We start from the raw sequence: 16,220 nt of genomic DNA, 5'->3' as shown, positions 1-16,220 counted from the left end.
GCGTTTGCGACCAGCATGGACCCAGACCAGCCTGCGCATCCACGCATTCTGGTCATGGTTCATGCTGTTCGCTAACAGTTTCTCTAATTGCAATAGGCTTTGAAAGCGAAAAGCATGGATCCTGACCAGACTGCGCGGATGCGCATGCTGGTCGCAAAGCCACTATGTTGCTTTTCTCATGGCGCGGCTCATTTATGTTTTGACGTTTAAGTGACAGATATTGAACAGTCGCTGTAGTAGCATGAATGACAAAGCAACTAAAATATAAAAAAAAAGAATGTGTAAGAACAAAGAATCAGATAACGGTTTGTGCACACAAGTTACATGCAGTATTATTTTCTAGAACGGTTCCTTTTGTCCCTATCATGCGTTCGACAGAATACCAAAGTAAGATAAAAATACACTGACATGGAAATATCCAGTACTGGCATGAAGCATACCTGCGTGAACATAAATTTAAAACGAAGTCTTAGATGAACACCAAAATATCCGGTAATAGAATCTCTTTAAGATTGACTACAAACATTTTGCTTAGAACTTTAACATTTGATGTGCTTCACTTTTCTGCTAAGGAAAACAAATATTTTTAACTTTATTAAATTTAAACAAAGTTTGCTTAAGAATTGAAGCTGCAACTACAAATAAAAATCAGCGTATTCTAGGTGAATATACAAGTTTCGGCTAAAATGCACTTTACCGATACGTATATCCTGTTTCAATAAAAAGGACTCTTTGTGTTTCTGTCATGTATAGGAGAGCAATTTCCTGAAATCATTCATTTATTTCAATAATTTCATTTAATCATATCTTCTTTTTATCATTACTGGAATTTAATAGCATTATATCCACCAACAGAAACAGAAATGAAATTAAAATTTATGAAAATTTAAGAATAAGTATAAAAACGTTGTTATTTTTTACTGGGGGTAGGGGTAGCGCCACGGTAAATAGAGCGAAATCTAAAACGGTGACCCCCATTTTTCTTTTACGGAATCGATAGCGATTGAAATTTTGCACGCTTGCTCAAATTTATTCAAAAAACTATCTGGCAGTTTCTGAAATTAGGCGTCTTCACGCAAAATTTTGGGTGAAGCTCGACGTCAGTTTTGCGTGTTTTGCGTTCATAAATCGTTTGCCTCTGATGTGACGTCGAAATAAACATGACTTATTATATATCAATGGAGAGATAATTTTAATATAAACTTGAAAATAAAGAATTTTAGCCGTATTTTAGTTGTATATAAAAACGATAATCGAAAAACTAGTCAAGTACGTCATTTTGTGCTCTGCTGAAAAAATGACGTTAGTGGTCATGTTTGAAGATTTACAGCAGCAAAATGGAGAATAACAGAAAAATGAAAAAAATACCAGTCAATCGGAAATATCGTCAATTTTGATTCGGCAAAACTTCATAACGGTCCGTTGACTTTCGTTAGGTGGCGCATATTACCTTAAATTTCATTTAAGAAAGGACATAACACACCTACAATTATAAAATCAATATAGTTTCGGAAAGTTATAAATTAAAGTGATGCCGCGGTTAAATAACGCAGATCGAAATCGGATATTAGGACTGTTAGAAACAGGTACTACGCAAACAGCGGTCGCTAGACGTTTTAACGTCAACAAATAGACAATTTCACGGTTGATTCAGCGATACAATCGTACTGGCTCCATGTTGGACAGTCCACGACCAGGGGCAACGACAAACATAGCAATCATACTCGTTGGGACAAGAGAGCGACCAATCAATCGAACCACAGTGACTAAACGATTACGTAATTACGGGATACGGCGCCGACAGCCAGCGAAAGTTCCCGTGCTCACTGTACTTCATCGACGTCAACGACTCCAATGGGCACTTGCCAACATCAACAACGTGAATTGGAATAGAGTTTTGTTTTCGGATGAGTGTAGATTCAATTTGTTCAACGCAGACGGAAGGATACGTGTGTACCGTCGTCTTATTAAACATTTTGCAGATAATTGTGTTGTGGAGTATAAGCGTTCGGCGGCGGCAGCGTTATGATTTGGGGCGCTATCAACAGTAACTTTAAGTCAGAGCTAGTGATATGCAATGGTAATTTGAACGCGCAAAGCTATATAAATCAGATTATTACGCCCGTTGTCCTGTCGATATTCCAGCAACGTACCCAACTTACGTTCATGCAAGATAACGCTCCTCCTCACAGAGCCAGAGTGACAATGAACTTGCTAAACAATAACAACATTCCTGTGTTGCCGTGGCCGTCTCTATCACCTGACTGTAACCCTATAGAGCAACTGTGGGATGAGTCAAAACGTCGAATTCGTCAACGTCCTAACCCTCCAACAAACATACGGGAGTTAACGAATGTGCTGATTTATGAGTGGGGGCGCATTCCTCGTCGAGTCTACAGGAATATGTGTAGCTCAATGCATTCTCGACTTCAGGAAGTGATCAGGAGGAATGGGGGACATACCCGGTATTAACGTTTCAGCTTAGTGACGTGGAATATAGCGTGATTACGTAATAATGGAGAATGTCATCATCGTTATTTTTTTTCAAATGCATTGTTGATAAGTTGCTAATTAAATAAATTCCCAGTTTATTAGTGTTGTTTAACTAGTTTTTTTTTTTTTTTTTTTTTTTTTTTTTAAATCTCCCAACGCCCATGCTGTTGCGTTTTCATATCTCGTACGTTTCGAACTGTTATGGAGTTCTCTCCATATACTTTCAGACAAACTCTGAGAGGTCACTGCAGAGTTAAAATATATAAATGTTGAAAACCACATATGTGATGTCTTCCACAACAACAAGTTTTATTTAAGACATGTGTCAAAATCCTTTGTTTGTAAAGAACTGAAAAACCCTCCAAACGAACAGGATTAAAAGAGGTTCCAGCAAGGTTTTCTTAAAAGATGCATCTTCCTTCTAAAAGCTACTTATTATCAATATTATCAGATTTCAGAGAGTGCTGACCAGACGATATGAAAGTTGCCAGAGGTAAGCCATTGTATAACACTGCATGAAAAGTGGAATTTACTTCTAAGTTATTTTTTCTTAGATTTCATAGATAAAATATATGCTAGACGGAAGATTTATGGATATATGTCAACTTTTAAACCATGTTAAAAGTTACATTAAGATTTTTTAGCTTCGTACCACAATTTATAATCAGACTGAAACTGTCTTGCTTTGACTCGAAGTAAACTGTATATTATTTTAAACAGCAGACACAATGTTTACACTTGTGGGTATTTACTTGTGAGGATTATAATGCAAGCAAAAACATACAGGCCATTTCCATAATAGCTCGAGAATACATGTATGACGAGAACACATGACGTCGAGATAATAAAGCTTTGACGTTGACGTCGTTTGTTTATAGGAGACTTTGGTCGAATTAACTTGTTCAGAAGTAAATTGATATTTCAACAGGACAAGCTTACATAGGATAAAAAGAAGATAACATTTATGTCTTTTCACATTTAACTCGTTCAACTCGTTGAATAATATTGATAAAATGTTCGGCAGAGCCCCACATTTTATTATTTTATTCAACTCGTTTAATAAAAGCAATATAAAAAGACACTAATGTTATGTCCTCTATGTCAGAATTAGGTTTAACATTTAAACCCCTATATTAATACTTAGTAGCTGTGGACTTGTGTGATAAATAGTTACATTAACCCACCCCTCTTAGTATTAAATTTTTTAATGAAGTGGTATACTTTACGTCTTTGCAAAAACTATCTCTTTTTTTCGTCTTAAATTTCTTTTACGATTGTAGAACATACACATACTGACATAAGGACTGACATTTTTTACAACCTTTTATAGTTAATGCATTTTTTATCAAAAAATAACATATAATGTGCAAATAACTTAAATGGACATAGTCAAACAGCTAAAATGCTATATTTTTATGCGTTATGGTACATCATATACCACTCAATGTAATTCAAGTTTGCTTGAACGGGCAGATGGCCGAGTCATAATCAAAATCCTAAACATTAAGGGGGAATATACAGTAAAATTCCATTAAGATATAGACTATCTCGATCTAACGACATCTAGTTGTTAATTATTTTGATTTAAATGATACAGTAAAATTTAAAAATCTACCATCGACTTTTTCTGGCCCGAAAAATAATTGCTAATTTCAGAAAAAAGTAAATGCTGGTTTCACCATAATTTATATTTATCAATAAATATCATATCGCCGACTATTCGACACGATTCTACCAGTATCGACACGACAAAGTATACATTTCACGGTCCTACGTATAAAATTAACAAATATATTACGGAATATATATGTATTTGATATATGTATATTTAAAATAAGTTATCATTGGTTAAATTTGAAGTGAAACGTTGGTATCAACATTGCTAGGAAAATACAAACTTTACGGTATGCAAAAGGTTAAGAAACGAAGCTGACAAATTGTTTGGAATGGCCTGAAGCTATAAAATCAACAGTTTTTATAAGCACAGATGAATTATCCCAAGCCCGTAACACCTATCGGTCAGATCGGTTGTAACTGGTATTCTCCCTGTCACCAAATATCTTTTGAACTATTGTGATAACAGATAATACTTTACAACATATTTTGCTATAAGCCTGTATGAAGTACCGACTGTATAAGATAAGAAAGATGACAACACAGTGCATAAGTCCCCAGCGTTTTATTATATGGGTATCCAAACTGCTTAACATTTTTGTACTTTAATGCCATAATTATTTCTCTGGCTGTTATATTGTCCAGGTTTCAGTAAAAAAATCATCTTCTACATAGCTTGTAGTTACATTTGTCTTTTCTCAGTATACTTTGATTCTTTTACTGTGATACTTTTTTAAACTGCTGAAAACTTGCTCAAGTTACCACCATTTATTACAAAGTTGCTGTGCCTTTCTAGGACATGTCATCGTGCATCCTGGACCACAAAGGAAATAAGGGGTTTCACATTCCCCATTTTTGTGTCATCCTGAGTGACGTATCTCCAAATTTCGAGTTACAAAGTCGAAAATTTGAGTTACGTATCTCGAAATTGCGAGTTACTAAGTCGAAATTTCCCGTTATTAAGTCGAAATTTCGAGTTATATATTTTGCCCTTTTATCCGTAAAGTTTGAATGTCTGTCCGTCTCTCAAAAGCCAAAAAACTAATGGACGGCTTTAAACTCTTAGAAGTGGAATCATCTATCAGTACACATCCATATATTGTACCTAGCATGTAGGGACTTGAACATATACTACCATACATCAATGTATGACCTAATATAGCCTCTAGAGCTACTACAGATTTCAAACTGTATAGTATATAATTCAGTTCCATGTATAGTTTGTTCAGGTGGGCGGGCCTCGAACTAGGTCGAAAACCTTCCAGTTATGGTCAAAACAGTGAAATACTCTAAATTTGAATAGTTCCCGGTCACCTTCTATGACCCCTCCTCAAAATCTAGAACTGTTCAGGTACCCTATCTTGTTCAGACTACACGTTCATGTAGGGTATCTCTATATTTCATTGCCATATGGATTCATAAGAGGAGGAAACCCTAGTGATATTGTTTATGAGCAAACGCTGCCATGTTATCTTAATTATATGACCCTATAGGGCTACCCGAAGGATATACCAGGTACTTAATCTTCCTCAGTACCTATACATCAACGCAGACTATTGTAGGTAGTTACCCAAACTTTCGAGATACGTAACTCGAAATTTCGACTTACTTTCTCGAAAGATCGACTTATTACTTAGAAATTTCTAGTTATAACTAGAGATATTAACTCGAAATTTCGACTAAATAACTCGATTTAAACTCAAAATTTTGACTTAGTAACTCAAAATTTCGAGTTAATAAATAATATATACCTGGCACTAATGCTCCTCCGTACTACACTGGATCATTGAAACTGGATAAAAATTAAATAATATTCTCACTCAAATGGTAGTGAACGCTTACCCACAGCTTGAATCATCCACTCAGTAATCGAGTCCGGAAAAATGAGTATTTCCAGCCTCTGTCCATTTCTGAAACATAAATGGGTCACGTATGCTGTTATGTAAAAGGATCAGTTAGGACTACACTTACAACACATGCATCGAAAGTACAATAACAATACATGCAAAAAACAACACTAACTATACACTCAACAAGAGCTCGTTGAACACGAAACGACCTCTTTGATGCATTTAGTAATTGCACAAGGAACAGAAATTATGTCGTCACTGTGTACTAGACGTTTGAAGTACTCACTTCCAATCAAGAATCACGGGTCATTTACCAGTCATAACTGATCTCCGTATCAAATATGATCTTAGGCCAAAGCAATTTAGCAAAAGGTTCTACTGATCTGGGTCAATGTGTCCTTGACCTTTGACCTATTGACTTCAAAATCAATAGGGTCCATCTGCTTGTCACGATCAACCTCCGTATCGAGTTTCGTGATCCCAGGCAAAGTGTTCTTAAGTTATTGTCGGGAAACGGTCAAATTGTGCCGGGTCACTGTGACCTTGAACTTTGACCTACTGACCTAAAACTTGATATAGGTCTTCTCTTTAACTTTCATGATCCTAGGCTCAAGCATTCTTGACTTATTCCCCGGAAACCGGTAAACTGTTCCAGGTCAGTGTGACTTTTTGACCTTTGGCCTACTGACTTCAAAATCTGCTGGTCATGACCAATCTCCTCGTCAACTTTAATGATCCTAGGCCTAAGCGCTCTTGACATATCATCCGGAAACCGATTGCTCTGCGAACCGACATGCCCACAGACAAACCGACATCTGCTGAATAATGTACCCCTCCATCTTCGAAGGGGGCACAATAAAACCACAGTAAATGTAAATGTAATAAAACAACGCTACCTATACATGCAATAAAAATACATCTTGCAATAGGACTATACTAATAATACATGTAAATAATACAGTAACAATTAATCCAATAGAACTTCACTAATGATACATGCAATAAGTACACTCACTATGCAAACGAGCAATAATGATAAATTAATTATTTAAAAATCTAACAAAACTCTCAAGTTAAAAATCAACACACAAACTATATACTAAATATTTTGCTAAGTACCAAACCCTGAAATGAGTATGATCTTACATATCAAGCTGAGTAGTTTCAAAAAACCACGATTCCCGAACATCTGATCTAATTCGTGGTCTGACTACATTTTCTGCCAGCAATTTAAGGTCTGATATATATTCACTTTCTTCGTACAATGACCTTTTTACAACATGAGATGTCTCTAGAAAGGTAAAATTAAACAAGTATTCGTTGAGAAGCTTTATAAATTTAAATCTTGATATGTTTGTCTCAATTTAAAAGCGCTATTTTCACAGAAAAGGGGTAAGAAGGATGAAAGTTAAAGAAAACAAGTAATATAGAACATTATTTGATAATGTTATATTTTCTGGTTATAAATTCGCTTGGCGTCACTGACGGAGCTTTTTCTTTGAGTTTATTTATAGACAAACACAACTTTAAAAAATCTTTGATAATAAAGTTACACACAATTTGGTTAAAATCATGCAGGGTTTTTGATTTTCTGGTACTAATATTCTAAAAGGCTAAACAGCCTATGAGGTTAATATTTTAATATAATGTGACGAATAATGAAATATGAGCTTGTTATCAGAGAGGGTTACAGATGTTGGTTTCATTGTATTTACAAAGGAATGTTACTGTACGTCTCATAATTGATTTGTAAAGGTGTAACTATAAAGATCTCTAGAACTATAGCTATGTTATGTAACAACGACCGAGGTACTTCAGAAATTTACGAGGCGTAGCAGGAAAACTTCAGGAATTATTTCAATTACCTCCGTTGTCACGCTTCTTTCTCTTCTTTCCCTCACACCTATCCGAGTACCGAACAAGATCACTGTCGTCTACAGCTGCATTTGTTAAAATTGTCAACCCAGACTTCTGAAATGATAAAATAGTTTAGATGTTAATTACATTTTAAGAATTGGGTAGATACAGGATTTTACTCCTCCATTTTCCCATCTTACAGTCTAATAATGCACATGCCTTTCTATAACAATCGCTAAAGGGATCGGCTGGACAGACAGGCATACAGACAGACAGACAGATAGATAGCACAATGCTTTAATTTTATGTATACTTGGAATCGCTTTAATGCAAAGGTGTATTGTTGGAGTGTTAACTTTCTTATCGAGTCGTGTCTGATTTGTATTGTTCATATCCTGCAATTCAGAGAGACTCCTGGAATAGCTCAACAGGTTTTCATGGTGTCAAGAGTTCTCTTACATAATGTCTAACTCGTATTGATGCTGGGGAAAATTTAAACACTGACCTTGAAAACATCAGCACTAGTCCTTCCACCACCCTCTCCACATCCCAGGTCATGGGCTTCGAGAAAATCGAACATCTGCAGATATGCATAGAAAATATCAAATATCACTACATGCTTTATCATTTGACATAGCAGCATTATGTGTGTTTCTTAGTGTTGTTATATTTTCTGGTCCTTTTGGAAATATAGAGACTATTTAATGTATGTGTAAAAATGAACTTCTACGAAGGCGGTGCTAGAGTGTGAAGAGTGTTGCCTATTTCAAAATACATCAATCTAAATAGACGTTTCCTTTATTATTTGAATATTTTGACTAAACTTGAATACTTGATCGGCTAGATGTTCCGGTGTTTTATCTTTTCGTGTATTGCATTGCGAATATGATGCCTTCGGGACACTTTTTTTAAGTAACATAAATAAAGTTCCCATCAATGCTGCAACCTTCTATTACCATCTAGTATTATATGCTGAATGTTTGGTACACGAAAAACAATCTGACTAAAGTACATCTCCTATTACGCTACGCTTAGGATCTGAGAACGAGCTATTGATGGCCTCGTTCTGACGACCCTTTCGCTAGCCAATCAGAGATTAACTTACAGCATTTTGCAAATCTAAGTTATCCTTGACTTTTTATGTTTACAAATCTTATATCGTTATGTGTCAAACAACCGGTTATCTCAGTCGGTACGCCACTTGCTCTGTAAGCGAGGGGTCCTGGGTTCGAGCCCTAGATTGACTGCACATTTTTCTTACTCTTCCACATTCGAACAAGTCGTCTGATTGGTTTAATTCAAAAAGATTTGCGAAAATAAAAATAGCAATATTGGAAATCCAAAATATACAGAAGACGAATGTGAATGGGTCGTTCTCAGATTTTCGTTTAGAAGATCAAGTACTTTAGTCAGATTGCACGAAAAAGAGATTCATGTCATTACTTTAACTATCCTTTTCTATTTTATTACTATACTTTTACTGGCTATTGATAATAGGTATATGATTAATGGATGGAATTTTGAAACTTCCATGTAAATATAACGAACAAAATGTTCTTATTATAAAGTTGATAGCCAAAATAACCATAAAATATAAATTGCACGAAAGGCGTAACAGTTCTACAACAAACCCACCTTGTCTTTCTTTAAAACATTGTTGTCGTTGAGTAAGAAGAGGGCTTTGTCTATGACACTGAATCCGACCCACATAAATGGAGATCCTGTCACGGTAATCCTTTCAGAACTATCAGGTCTCACTTCTACTTGCGTCTTAAGCTTCAACTATATAAAACAATTTATACAAAATATGAAGCACTAGTACCAGGTGTCTCTTGTTGTCGAAAAGACACATTTAATACTCACCTTGCCTCAAAAGCTTCAAGCTTTAAAATCCTTTTCGATTTAATCTATACTACATAATGGTGAAAATATATGACAAAAATTCTGTAATGTTTACCAAGATATGAACTGATATAATGTATGTGATATAATTATCTTAAGTTTCATCTATATAAGAATAAAAATGCTTATAAAATGAATTATAAAAGCGTTATTGGAAAATACATAAACATTTTTTTCACCAGCGGAATCAAACATTTTTGAAAAGTTTGGAGCATAACCCTTGCGATTATGGTTGAATATATTGTTAGCTAATGTTTTATTTGGTTAGGAAAATCTAAATAAAAGTATGATTTTAGTATGAGCATTAATACCAAGTCATGAGAGTGTAATTTATTATATGATTTTGCAGTAATTATGCAAAATTAGTGTTTCTCGGAAAATTGGTCCGGGGGCTCACGGACTTTTATTGCAACAATTGAGGCCAAAAGAAGTTTATACTTTTTTGGCAACAATATTTCATATCCTCTATGAAAACCTTTTTCTTAATTGTCAAAGCCGTGCCTATCTATATTTTTGTTCATTTATGTTTGTAATAGGAAAGGTAAAACTCACTTGTAAAAGTATTAGGGGGAGGGTAAAATTTACATCTGCCAGTTTTTTTTCACTGTTTAATTACAGTAACTATTTGATTGTCAGTAAATGTATATATGTCAAACAATGACAGCAATAAGAAATTCATCAAAATGGAATGAAGGGCAAACTTGATATTCAAGGTCAAAGGTCAAAGTTATGCAAAACTCAAATGAAATACAAATAGTTTTGCAAAATGTCAAGGTCAGCCCTGATAACTGAAGGTCAAAGTTGATTTTCATGCAAAAATGTGAAAAATGTAACCTTTACTTCTTCCAATCGGTTAAATATTAATCGCTGAAGTTAACATTATTAATCGCTGAAATTAATTCGTTTTATTATTTGTATGTCAGGCAAAGTCAGCAGTGCAGATGTAACCACAAAACCGCCAATGGTAAAGCTAATACCAAAGGTCAAAGATCAAATTTGCATGAATAGCTTCCTGTTTGAAAAATAACATCTTACATTAATTTCAGGCAAATGCCAGAGCCAACAACAAGGGTGAAAAAAAAACGACAAAAAACAAGTAGAATCTGTTTGGTTTGATGTTACATTTTTAGCTATATTTTAATAATTTAGCATTTATTTTTGGCAAAAATGTTGTTGGTAAGATTATTTTGAAGAAATATTTTACAAAATGGTGAAATCCTGAGAGAAAAAAAACACGCTCGTATATCCTTAATTTAATCGGCGTCAGCCTCAATACAGCTTCTGAGGCGACGTCATTGTCATTATATGTAACGTAACGGTAAATAGTTTTAGATCAAGAAATATATTATAAGGAAGAAAGCGCAACTACGAACAAATGTGTTTTTCACTTATATATCGGCTGACAGTTTACCTAACCAGTGCTCATGGATGCAGTATCTATACTGACTTGTTCTCCACAATAAAATGCCAACTGCTCCACAAAAATCAGAGAATGAGAAAAGACAAAATTACATTAAGCACAATGTGTTTATCAAGTCGTGGCCTCGTCTGGAGGTGGAACTCACGACCTCCTGATCTGTAAACGGCGGGAATAGCGTTTAACATAAAAACAAAACAAAAACTGAGGCATTCATACGTAATTCTACTAGCATAATACAACTTGCAATTTATTATGCTAGTATATTAATACTGTTTTAGGCCAGTTGCCATATAAAATGCATAAAAGAGGTTAATAAGGATCATGGCTGCCTTGCAAGCCTACAAGTATCATAATATTACTGCCCGTGTAAGCCTATAGGATCATATAATGACTGCTTGTGTCAGACTGAGTTTTTCCAAACCCGAGGGCAGCGCTGAATGGAAAAACAAGTGCTCGCAACGTTTTTACAGTCCACAGGGTTTGGGAAAAATATGCCTTCCTCAGGCAGTCATCTTAAATTTGTTTTCCTGCCTATCATTAATATTTTTGAGTATTTTAAAAAAATATTGTAACTTAAAAATTGCTCACACACTATGATGTTATAATATGATAACCATGTTTCCCCGCTAGGTAGGCAAGAAATGATTTTCCAACAAAACCCAAGGGACAGCGTTGGGTGAAAAACCGAGTGCTAGTGATATTTTATATAAACCCTATTCCGAGAGTTTGGAAAATACTAGTCCAAATCCGTAACTCTAGTTACCTCCCCTTACGGTGCGTCCATAGACTGAAATGAAAATGATAATTACGAGTCACGAGTTGGACTATTCAAACCTCAGTTTATAGATGATATTGATTCCATCTAAATACAAAATAAAAGTAAACTACGTCTATGAGAAAGAAAGTTTTCTTCCACTGTTAGAAAAAAAGTTAATAACTTTCTACTTAAAACTTTACCCCTTCACCACGGCATTTCTTGTTTACGTCAAATTTGACGGAGTCTGCGACCAGCTCGTGAGTCGATTTGTCTATATAGAAGACAAGAACGCGTGCGTTGGGAGAGACTTTCTCTTGTAGCTCTTCTACTATCCTTTCACTAAACTGATTTGCCGCCCATTTGAACTTTGTGTATACAATCTTCCCTCTTACAACAACCTGTTAATATAAATGTCGGTAATAGTCAAGCTAGTATGTAATTAATGTAATTACCATTTAATATTGCAATAATTTCATCATCATCATCATCATCATCATCATTTGTCTACATAGAAGACAAGAAGGCGTGCGTTGGGAGATACTTCCTCTTGTAGCTCTTCTACTATTCTTTCACTAAATTGATTTGCCGCCCATTTGAACTGTGTGTATACAATATTCCCTCTTGCCACAACCTGTTATTATCAATGTCGATAATAGTCAAGCTAGAATGTAATTAGTGTAATAACCATTTTAATATTGCAATAATTTCATCATCATTATCATCGGATCAGACACCACCAATTCAAAAACAATACAGGGAACTTACTTAGAATAATGTAACCGTTTACCTGGGAATAAGGTTAAGTTTAGTCCGTTCTGATTTGATTGGTCAATAATATAAACAGTCATAAGAAGTGTATTTTATCATACATTTTGACAATATTTGCTTCGTCTGATGTTTATTGAAAATGGTTTCACGAAACGTTTTTCTGCCTTTTAGGGGTCCTATCCTTCACACAAAACTCAAACTTCTCAAATCAAGTATTACTAGTATTACTATCAATATGTTTTTCGTTCGTGATTTTGATGGTTTTAAGATTATTCTTGAATGAAATGAGACTAAATCGAGGGTAAATGCTAGAAAGTGTCTTCTTTGATTAATTAAGAACTAACTGATAGCAAATCCAACACGATAGACGGTTGTACGTCGGGCGTAATAATTTCAAGAGGGCACATGTTGTTTAATAAGATATTTGATCAAATTTGAAGGAGCTATTTTTTCTCGATGCATACATGACGGTAAATATCATGTCGGCTTGACGTCAACATAATATCGTTGTGGTGATTAAAGGAACATGTAAAGCTTTTCAGACCATCCCTCGTGTCGGTTTTCATTTTGGAATACCCGACAGATCCATAATGTTCATTTTAAATACATGTATACGGAATTGTTCGGGGGAAGTACAAAATACTTTCTATATAAGCCATCTTGTTTGGTATTGTACATTTAAGAAATAATTTATCGCAAAAGTCTGTTTTAACACTATTTATGCACGATTGGTGGTTATACGTCGGGCGTAATAATTTCATGAGGGTGCAGCCCTCGTGAAATTATATGTACTACGTATTACCGCCCGAGTGTATAAATAGTGTTAAAACACACTTTTGCTATGAATTATTTCGATTCTGAATCTAAACCAGTACATAAAATATAGCTGCGCTCTTTCTTGGTCGCAACAAAATCACTGACGTCATCGCACGTTAACGTGACGTCATTCTAATGTTTAGTTTAGTTTATTGAATAAATCAAGGCCCAACTGGGCATGTGATATGACAATAAACAACAAACAGAATAGCACATACAAATGGCAAGAAAACAAAACAATAATGATCAATATAAAAAAGAAGAAACAACTTATTTGCATGATATAATATGACAAAATACACAAAGTTGAATGGATGACAGTAAAACAAATGATGAATATTTGAGAATGAGAGTCTGTATTACTGGTTAAAAAAAGAAATAATTTTCTTACAAAATATTGACAGATTTAACAATTTTGCCTTATCATCTATGTTCATTAACTGAGAGAACTTATAAGTATTAGGATATGAAAAATATTCACTATCAATATATTTATTTCTAAAATTATTAAAAAAGGGACAACATAATAGATAATGATACCCATCGCCTAATTGCTCAAGATCGCATAATTCACAGATTCTATTATTCCGATGCAAGTTATAAAAACGACCAGATTCAATAGGCATCATATGATTGTTACAACGAAATTTTAGAAAGGAAATAGCTAAATCCTGAGGCAAAATATTAAAATAACTTTCAAATCCAAACTGATTCTTATACAGCCGATAATTTAAACATTTACTAGATTCATGTACAAAAGAGCTCCAGTTTTGCATAAACTGGTCTTTAATTCTTGTTTTACATATATTTCTGAACTGATTAACAGAAACAGTATCTAATGGAAAATTATTCCAAAAGTGTGTAAGACCCAAACTATCTAAAGTAGTATGAATATATTTTAGCCATGGAAATTTCAAGTTATGGACATCATATAATTTTCTAGTTGTGGAATACAATACATGACAAATTTTATCAGATTTAGAATGCAACAGTTTACACCAAAAATTTAATGCACGACTTTTTATTTGTAGAGATATAGGTAAAATACCCAGCTCCCCAAAAATCATAAAAGTAGGAGTAGATGGTTTAAGATTGAGGATTAATTTTATATACTTTAATTGAAAACGGTCAATTATATCAATATTTTAACAGCCCCAAACTTCAGACCCATACATGAGAATAGGGGCAACCATCGTATCAAATAAACTTAGCTGCATGTCAACTGGTAAGTTGAGCTTGCGACTTTTTGAAATCACAGCAAACATTGCTTTACGATCTTGATCAACAATATCTTTTTTATTTACATCAAACCTACCATTATAAGAAAATTTAGTACCAAGATAGGAAAAATAATCTACAAATTCAAGTTCGTTACTTTCAAAAACAAAAGAAGGTAGATTATTGAAACCTCTTTTGGATTTTGCAAAAGCAACAACTTTAGTCTTGTTCGTATTAACTTTTAAACACCAGGTTTCACAATAATGAGACATCGCATCTAAAGCTAATTGTAAATCAGAGGTACTTTCCGCCAAGATTACTGTGTCATCAGCATACAAGAGCATGAACAACTTTAAATACACATCAACAACATCATCACTTAACATTTCTCTAACATTATCACATAAATATTGAAGACCATTGAATTTTCTGACAAGAAATTGTTAAGGTCATTTAAAAACATAGAAAAAAGAATCAGTGATAAGTTTTCGCCTTGTCTTACTCCGGTAGAGCTTGAAAAAAGTCTGACAAATTATTATTCACTCTTACACATGACTTGATATTGGAATACATACTGTGTATTATTTTAAAACATTTACCATCAATATTTGAATTAAGAAGTTTATGCCAAAGGGCTAATCTATTACAGAGTCGAAAGCTTTTCGATAGTCCACAAAAGCACAGAATAGTTTCTTGTTTTACTCAAATACAAATCTATTATACATTTTAAAGAAAATATATGATCAACTGTACTATAGCCTTTTCTAAATCCAGCTTGTTCTTCGCATAAAATATTTGAAGATTCGAAGAAAGTATTAATTCTAGCATTGAGTAAGGCAGTAAACAATTTACCAAAACAACTAAGTATTGTAATACCTCTGTAATTATCAGGATCGTTTACATCACCCTTATTTTTATATAATGGTAATATGACACCTTTGCTCCATTGTTCTGGAAAATTACCAGAGTCAAGAATGATATTAAATAATTTACAAACAAAAGGTAACATAGAATCAGGCATGAACTTGAGATATTCATTCAAAATGTTATCAAAAGGAGATTAGGATTTATTATTCTTCAATGACTTAATAATTTTACATAACTCTGGCTCGGAAACAGGAACATTAATAATATTATTATCATCTTTAACATTTTGCAGTACCGTAGGCAAAAACTGTGCATCATCCTGATCAGACACTACATTGAGTTTACTAAAGTGTTCCAAAAAGGTTTCTCTAGTAATATTATTAACAACAGTCTTCTTCTCATCTGTATATTTATTAAGCATCTTCCAATAGGACTTTGGATCATTACTCTTAAACTTTTTTAATTTCAAAACAATGATTCTTTGAAATTCATTCATCTTCTTATTTATGTCTTTTTTATATGCTAGCGTAAGAGTGTTTTAACAGAGAAAAGCATAATAGAATTTGTCTTTACAGAACATGTACTTTGACTGTCCACATTCTGTTTTGTAGAAAATACTGAACTTCTTTTTCAAACAAATTTTTTCTCTATTTATTTT

General features: G+C 34.0%; 1 protein-coding gene across 1 annotated transcript in view; it reads right to left on the bottom strand.

Annotated features, from left to right (window-relative positions):
- Window positions 1-15,081, bottom strand: part of LOC128552022 (A.superbus venom factor 2-like) — a 51,408-nt gene extending 36,327 nt beyond the window's left edge. The window contains exons 1-7 of the mRNA XM_053533016.1: window positions 14,638-15,081; window positions 12,094-12,291; window positions 9,450-9,596; window positions 8,320-8,394; window positions 7,823-7,928; window positions 7,104-7,248; window positions 5,950-6,017 (exon numbers count right to left, since the gene is read on the bottom strand). Of these exons, the coding sequence (XP_053388991.1) occupies window positions 5,950-6,017; window positions 7,104-7,248; window positions 7,823-7,928; window positions 8,320-8,394; window positions 9,450-9,596; window positions 12,094-12,291; window positions 14,638-15,081 (1,183 nt within the window). The remainder of the gene's footprint in view (window positions 1-5,949; window positions 6,018-7,103; window positions 7,249-7,822; window positions 7,929-8,319; window positions 8,395-9,449; window positions 9,597-12,093; window positions 12,292-14,637) is intronic.
- Window positions 15,082-16,220: the final 1,139 nt, after the last annotated feature.

This window comes from Mercenaria mercenaria, unplaced genomic scaffold (assembly GCF_021730395.1).
Source record: "Mercenaria mercenaria strain notata unplaced genomic scaffold, MADL_Memer_1 contig_1953, whole genome shotgun sequence".
NCBI lineage: Eukaryota > Metazoa > Mollusca > Bivalvia > Venerida > Veneridae > Mercenaria > Mercenaria mercenaria.
Note: the sequence above shows the minus strand (reverse complement) of the source record. Positions and strands in the feature narration are given on the sequence as shown.